This window comes from Microtus ochrogaster, unplaced genomic scaffold (assembly GCF_000317375.1).
Source record: "Microtus ochrogaster isolate Prairie Vole_2 unplaced genomic scaffold, MicOch1.0 UNK27, whole genome shotgun sequence".
Classification (NCBI taxonomy): domain Eukaryota; kingdom Metazoa; phylum Chordata; class Mammalia; order Rodentia; family Cricetidae; genus Microtus; species Microtus ochrogaster.
In genome coordinates this window covers 4,804,696-4,812,941 of record NW_004949125.1, presented here as the reverse complement: position 1 = coordinate 4,812,941, position 8,246 = coordinate 4,804,696, and the positions used below count along the sequence as shown (strand labels likewise).

General features: G+C 45.3%; 1 protein-coding gene across 1 annotated transcript in view; it reads left to right on the top strand.

Moving 5' to 3' along the window:
- Kpna7 (karyopherin subunit alpha 7) overlaps nucleotides 1–8,246 on the top strand; it is a 33,477-nt gene that overhangs the window by 4,748 nt on the left and 20,483 nt on the right. Inside the window, exons 3-5 of the mRNA XM_005368074.1 lie at nucleotides 114–382; nucleotides 4,337–4,419; nucleotides 7,725–7,988. Of these exons, the coding sequence (XP_005368131.1) occupies nucleotides 114–382; nucleotides 4,337–4,419; nucleotides 7,725–7,988 (616 nt within the window). The remainder of the gene's footprint in view (nucleotides 1–113; nucleotides 383–4,336; nucleotides 4,420–7,724; nucleotides 7,989–8,246) is intronic.

Genomic DNA, 8,246 nt, shown 5'->3' with positions numbered 1-8,246 from the left:
AAAAAAAAAAAAAAAAAAGAAACATAGTTAGGAATGCAATGCTGAGCGCCTTAAAAAGCAGTTTCTCTGCACACACGCCTGTGACTCTCCTCACTCTCTGCCTCACCGCACAGGAAAATGCTGTCGCAGGAGAAGAACCCTCCTCTAAAACTGTTTATTGAGGCAGGGCTCATCCCCAAGCTGGTAGAGTTCCTGAAGGCGGCACCTCTCCCCGTTCTGCAGTTCGAGGCTGCGTGGGCTCTCACCAACATTGCCTCAGGAACTTCAGAGCAGACCCGAGCTGTTGTGGAAGGGGGTGCCATTCATCCCTTGATTGAACTCTTGTCTTCCTCCCACCTGGCCGTGTGTGAGCAGGCAGTGTGGGCACTTGGTAATATAGCCGGTAAGACACTTTTCTTGGTGGACATGCTGAGGGGGGGGACATGTTGGGGGGCAGACTTCTCTGTTACGCTTGATGTCTTGGCACCCATCCTCACGCCATTTTGAATACCTTGTGCCAGGGAATGAGTGAGTTCAAAACCCAGAACCAGGGTCAGAGGCTGAGAATGGAGCAGAATGGGTGATGCAGCACAAACCTAAGTGAGAAGCTGCCTAGAAATGTCTCCTGAGCCCAGGTCCTACAGCCTCAGACCTTAATGGCTTCTGGAGCAAAGATAAGTCTCAGAGGTACGTGCAGTGGTGCTTGACTGTAATTCTAACACATCTGTCTTCCTGGCTCCACCTCCCAAGTGTTATTATTTGAGGTCAGCCTGGGGTCCGGGAGACACTGGCTGAAGTTACAGCAAGGGTTAGGAACAAGTATGAGGACCAGGTTTGGTCCCCAACCAGTACAGTGGCTTGTTTATAATCCCAACTCTAGAGGAGTGGAGGCAGGTTGATCCCTGGGGTTTGCTTGCCAGCTACTCCAGATAAATCAGTGAACTCCTGGTTCAGTAAGAGATCACATCTAGAAAGAAAAAAAAAGTGAAGAATGATTAAGGAAGACACTAAGACACTCAACATTGACCTCTGGCTTCTATCAGTATGCATGCACGCGCGCGCACACACACACACACACACACGAAACAAACACAAACCCAGGCATAGTGATACAAGTTTATAATCCCAGCACTTAGCAGACAAGTGACAGCATCATTCTGAGTTAAAGGCCAACCTGGTCTACCAAATGAGTTCCAGGTCAGCCAGGTAAATGGCAAGGCCCTGTCTCAAAAAAAATGAGAAGTTAAGACCAAAGTAGTCTGGGAAAAATAGCATTGTAGAGCCCAAGGTTCCATCATCATCACATAAGCCAGAAATAGTGGTTTCTGTCTAAAATCCCAGCACTTAGGAGGTAAGGATGGAAGGGTCAGAAGTTCAAGGTTATTCTTTACAGTGAGTTTGAAGCTAACCTGGCCTACATGAGACCCTGTCTCAAAATGAAATAAAAGTAAGCCTGTGGCCCATGCAGTATGGGTTTAATCTTACACAATCCAGGGCCACAGAAACCTGTATCATCTGTAAAACTCACTAAGGTAGGCGTCTGTGTGCGTGCATGTGTGTGCGTGTATGTGTGTGCACATGTGTAGGTACATAGATACAGATAACATACATGTGGAGAGATGGAGAGACAGAGCTTCCTTAGCTTGGAATGAGCTGTTTTTCCCGAAAAGCCCAGTGTGGCCTGGGAAAACACAGGAAGGGAGTGAGTGCTAAAGAGTTGGAGACCCCAGATTCCTAGAAAAACAATTACAAATGTCATCTGGGGGAGAGCTCAGTTGGGCCCCATGGGATTTTGACAAGTTAAAACAAACCAAACATTAGTAGTTTTTGAGTTCAGAGAAAACTGAGTCAGCACATAGGTTTCCAGGGACTTCAGAGCCTGAATTGGCCGAGAGAATAGAAAACAACCACTCTAATGGTCTTGTTTTTTCTTTTTCTTATTTTAGTTCTGGCTGTTCTGGAATTTGCTCTGTAGACCATACTGGCTTCGAATGCAGAGATCCTCCTGCCTCTGTCTCCTGAGTGCTGGGATTAAAGGTGTGCACCGCCACCACCTAGCAAAACAACCACTTTGAAAATGCTTCAGTAAGGCTCACATCTAAGACAGTGGTGGGGATTTTTCCAATGCGTCAACAGAAGACGGAGCCGTAGGTATGACTTAGGTTTTTCCAGTTAGTGGCACAAACTGAGACTTCTTGGTGTTGCATTCAAACACTAGGGCTGAGGATATGTAACTTGCTTGGTAGGGTGTTTGCTTAGCATGCAGGAAACTCTGGGTTTCATCCTAGGACTATAAAAAGCTGAGCATGTTGGTGCACATCTCTGATCCCAGCCCTTGGAAGGTAGAGGCATGAGGATCAGGAGTTCAAGGACACCCTTGGCTACTCGCTGAATTTGAGGCTAACCAGGGCAGCTGGAACTACATAGTGAGACCCTGTCTCAAAGAACAAATGGGCTGGAGAGATAGTTCTGTAGTTTAAGAGCACTAGCTGGTCTTGCAGAAGATCTGGGCTCACTTTCCAGCACCCATGTGGCAGTAACTGTAACCACAGTTCTAGGGGGTCAGATGCCCTCTTCTGACCTCCTCAGGTACCAGGCACACACATGGCACATATGCATATATGCAGGCAAAACACACCCATATAATAAAAATAAATTTGAAAATGAAAAGGTTGGTTTATTAAGGACCAGTAAGATGACTCAGTGGGCAAAAGGCACCTGTCACCAAGTCTGATGACCTGCCTGGGTTCTAGCCTCAAATCCTACATTATAAAAAGACAGAAATGACTTTTACAAAATGTCCTCTTTACCTCCCTATGTACGCTGGTTTGAGCACACAAACATATACACACACATGCATACCTACACGCATACTCACACACTTATACGTACACACACATGCACACATATTAAAAAATAGTTTATATATTAAAGACTAGGTAAGGTTGATGCAGGACAGGAAGGAGTTGAAGACCAATCTAGACTTCATGATGAGTTTGAGGCAAGTACCAGATATATATCAAGATACTAGCTTACAAAAACAAAGCAAAACAAAACACCACACACAACAAAAATCCCCCCAAACAAGCAAGCAAAAAAAAAATTGGCCAGACATGAAGGGGCATATTTATTAATTCCAACACTTGGGAGGCAGAGGCAAGTGGATCTCTGGAGGTTTGAGGCCAGCCAGTCTGGGCCACATAGTGAGCCCTTGTCAAAAAATAAATAAATAGTAAGTGTGTAGGCATGGTAGCACTTACCTTTCATTGCAACACTCCAGAGGCAGAGGCAGAGGCAGGAGGATCTCTGAGTTCAGGCCAGCCAGGACAACATATGAGACCCCCATCTCAAAAAAAAAATTAGCAGACAGGGAAAAATGCTCATGGCTGATCTCCTCCCTCTATGAACCCCAGAGTTTGTTCTGAATTCATTTGGAAATGAACGCCCCTTGCCAACATTCTTTGGGAAAATAGTTTTTCCTACCAGTGTCAGTCTTCTGCGAGCCATGGATGCAGCTAGGGTTACAACGGGCTACTTAGGCAAAGCTGGCTGTCTTCATTTTGTGTCCAGGACCTCTGCTTAGAATAGCTGCAGCAGTGTGGTGCCTACTTGAGGCATTGGGCATGTACACCCACCCCCAGACAGTTAGGAAACCCAGGATCCAGTGTACAGCCATTCTTACTACTTGCCAAATACCCCAAACTGAGTTTTCATCTCTCATTCTCTGTATAAACTTTAAAAGATTACACTCACTTATTTGAGGTGGGTGCGGGTGTGGGGATCACAGATCACATGCAGCGGTCTCAGAAGACAACTTTCAAGATTTGGCTCTTCCTTCCACCACGTGGGTCCCGGGGAATTGAACTCAGGTTCATCAGGTGCCTTTAAAAAGTGCCTTTTCCACTGAGCTATTGAACTGGATTAGGAATAAATTTTTTAAAAGATTTTCTTGTATGTATATCTATGTCTGTGTATCAATGTGTGCATGTGAATACAGGTACCCAGTGAGGCCAAAAGAGAGAGTCAGATCTTCTTGGAGTTGGCGTTATAGGCGATTGTGAGCTATGGTGCTGGAAACCAAACTCGTGCACGATAAGAACAGTATATATACCCTTAACCACTGAGCCATTTCTCTAGCCTCATTAAGAATAAACTTCAAAAGTTAGATACCCAATATTGATTTCTCCTTGAGCACTTTTGAGGAGAGTGGATTGAGATGTAGCCCAGGCTGGCTTGTAATTCACTATGTAGACTGGGCTGGTCTTGAACTCAGAGATCAACCTGCTTTTGCTTCCTGAATGTTGGGTTCAAAGGTGTGTGTCCAGATCTTTCATCTTATGCTCTCTTCCTCTCGTAGGTGACGGCCCAGAATTCAGAGACAATATCATCTCCAACAATGCCATCCCAAAACTGCTCCATCTTATCTCAACAAACATACCAGTGAGTGTATTTGTTTATTTATTCATTTACTTAATGGCATTTCATTTATTGTGTGCACACTCGCATGTGCACATATGCACTTGTAGGGTACAATTTTTCTCCTATTATGGAGATCAAGGGATTGAACTCAAGTTGTCCCACTTGGTGACAAGTGTCTCTACCTGCTGAGCCATCTTGCTGGTCCTTGACTTTTTTTTTCTTCTTTTGAGACAGAGTCTCACGTGTCAGGCATCATGAACTCTGATCTCCCTGTCTCTCTCTCATCTTATTAGTGGTCAGATTACAGGTGTACACCACCACACCAAGTTTATGTGGTACGGGGATGGGACCCAGGGTTTGAATCACACTAGGCAAGCACTCTACCAACTAAGCCACAAGTCTAGCCCAAGAGGACACATTCGACTACTTACAAAGGAACCATTCGAGACAGGCTAAAACCTGTCATTGTGTGACTATGAAAAACACTGCCAATGCCCTGGCCTAGAGTGAGAAGAGGCCCTGGGGTCAGACTGTTGGGCTTCAACTGTTCTACATCAGGTAGAAAGCTGGACACGGTGGTATACACAGGTGATTCCAGCACTCAAGCTGTGGCAGGGTTGCAAGTTCAAGGTCAGACTGGGCTGTAGAGTAAACCTAAAGGTCAGCCCAGAGCTTCCCTGCCTCATCTGCTCTGATGAATAAGAGTGGGGTAGTGGCTGGAAGCTTGTCCATGGGAGATTGGATGTCCAGGGATTGATGGTTTTGGGTTCTGTTTCCACACTGATCACTGGGTCCCAAGGGCAGAGTATTTAGGAGAGAAAGTGATGAGATCCAGAGCAGTTCTGAAGAATGATCTCATGAGATCAGAAATATGACTGAACATGGGGCTCTCTGAGGAGGCTAAGGAAGGAGGGCTGTCAAGGGTTTGAGGCCTGAGCTGACAAAATGCTCAGTGGGCAAAGGTGCCTGCCACCAAGCCTAAGGACCTGAGTTCAACCCTCAGAATCCACATGGTAGAAAGGGAGAACAGACTCCTGCAGGACATCATGGCACAAGCACACTCACAAACACAAATGCAATAAATTCATCTTTGAAGCTGCCTGAGCTCTATGGTAAAACCCTGTCCCAAAAGAAGCAAGGAAAGAAAAAGAAAGAAGATGGGTGTGGCTGGACGTAATAGAGCAGGTCTGGAGTCCTTGCTATTTGGGAGGCTGAGGCAGAAGGATCTCAAGTTTAAGGGCTGCTTGGGCAAACTAGCAGTACCAGGTCTCAAAATAAAAAGTTTAAAGGACTAGAGATGGAACCCGAGAGATGGCTCAGGGGTCAAGAGCTCTCACTGTTCTTCCAGAGTGCTGGGAGATAATGGTCTTGGTACCTTGTAAAGATTTGTCACTTATATTGGTTTAGTAAAATGCTGATTGGCCAGTAGTCAGGCAGGAAGTATAGGTGGGGCCACCAGAACAGGAAAATTCTGGAAAGAGGAAAGGCTCACTCTACAGTCATCACCCAGATGCAGAGGAAGCAAGATGAGAATGTCTTACTGATAAAAGGTACCAAGCCACGTGGCTAACACAGACAAAAATTATGGGTTAATGTAAGATATAAGAGTTAATAAGAAGCCTGAGCTAATAGACCAACCAGTTTATAATTAACATAAGCCTCTGTGTGTTTCTTTGAATTGAATGGCTGAGGGACTGGATGGGACAGAAACCTCTGTCAACACCAGAGGACCTGAATTCAGCTTCTAGCAGGCACATTAGGTAGCTCACAACAGTATTTCAACTCCAGGGAATTTGGATATCCTCTTCTGGCCTCCATAGGTACCTATGTTTAAATGACATATATACACACATACATGCACAAATAAAAATAATTTTGAAAAAAGGACCCAGGTAATGGTGACACATGCCTTTTTTTTTTATTTTTGAGACAGGGTTTCTCCGTAGCTTTTTGGTTTCTGTCCTGGAACTAGCTCTTGTAGACCAGGCTGGCCTCGAACTCACAAAGATCTGCCTGCCTCTGCCTCCCCAGTGCTGGGATTAAAGGTGTGCACCACCACCGCCTGGCTGACACATACCTTTAATATCAGCAGTTGGGAGGCAGAGGCAGGCAGATCTTCGAGTTCATGGCTAGCCTGGTCTACAGTGTGAGTCCAGGAATCCACAGAGAAATCTTGTCTTGATAAAAACAACAGCAACAAAAAAAAAAAACAAAGGGAAAAGGATGTAGCTCAATGGTAGCATGCTTGTTTAGCATACACAGGACCCTGGGCTCAATTGCTAACTCCATATAATATTATACGAATTTTTGTGGAGGCTAGTAGAGTTACAGATGGCAAGAAGAGTAAATAATTCCTGAGTTTGTTTGTGACATAGTCTTCATGTATCCTAGGCAACCTGTCAGCCTCAAATTCAGTCTGTCTGCTTCCACCATGGCTGAGATTATAGATATGTGTATCTGCTCTCAGCTGCTTAATATACTTTTTGGCAGTAAAAATGAGATCAAGGACTGGGAGACGGATGGCTCAGTGCATAAAGTACTCACTGTGCAAGTGAGAAGGACCTGAGTTCAAATCCCAAGAACCCACATAATGCCAGGTTCATTAGCACACACCTGTAATCCTAGTATTTAGACAGTGAAGTGGGAGGTGGAAACAGGAGAACCCCTGGAAGTTTGCAGACTAGCAAGCCTGGTGTGCACAAACCCAAAGAGTGAAACACAAAGACCCTGCCTCAAACAAGGTAAAAATAGAAGGTGAGGTTATCTTCTTGACCTCCACATGTGTGTCGTGACATAGGCATACGTGCACTTACACAAATGATAACAATGTTAAACCATTAAGCCAGGGGACCAGTGACAGATGGCTCAGCAGTTAAGAGCACCTGCTGCCCCTGCATAGGACCTGAGTTCAGTTCCCAGCGCCCTTGTCAGGTGGATTGCAACTGCCTATAACCCCAGCTCCAGGGGGCAGGGGATCCATTCTGTCTTCTGGCCTCTGTGAGCATATGTACACACATGCACTTGTACACACATGCTCACGTCCAAACACAGACACTTGACTATACACATGAATAAAAATAAAATCTTAAAACAAGCCATATGCTGAGTAGAGTGGGGAAAGGCATTGTGAAGAATACAAAGAAACCTTCATAGACTTTTAAATATTTAAACATAAAGCTCATTGTATTTGGCCTGACACATATTACTGCCTGAAATGAGTTCATTTTGATGTTCAAAAGCTTTGGTCTGCACTAATCAATAGTATTGATTGGGATGGAAAGGGCACTGCAGCATTTACATTTTGTCTCCTTTGCACCCCATCACAGATCACATTTCTTCGGAACATTGCGTGGACTTTGTCCAACCTGTGCCGAAACAAGAATCCCTACCCGTGCGAGCAGGCCGTGCTGCAGATGCTGCCTGCCCTCTCTCAGCTCCTTCAGCATCATGACAACGAAATCCTCTCAGACACCTGTTGGGCCCTGTCCTACCTCACAGAGGGCCACAATGAGCGCATCCATCATGTGGTGTCCATGGGTGTCCTACCCAGGCTCGTAGAGCTCATGACCAGCTCAGAACTCATTGTCTTGGTAAATGTCTTTGCAAGAGGCTTCAGACTAGAGTGTGTGGGTGCCATGACTTCAGTTCAGAGTGCTTGCTCAGCAAACCCAAAGCCCTGGTTCTATCCCTAGCACCATAGAAAATAGACTGGTAGAACATGCCTAAATCTTGGCACTGGGAGAATGGAGGCAGGAAAGATAGAATTCAAGGTCATGCTTGGCTGCACAGTGAGTTCAAGAGTAGCCTGGACTATGTAGTATCATGTCTCAAAAGACAAAAACAGATTA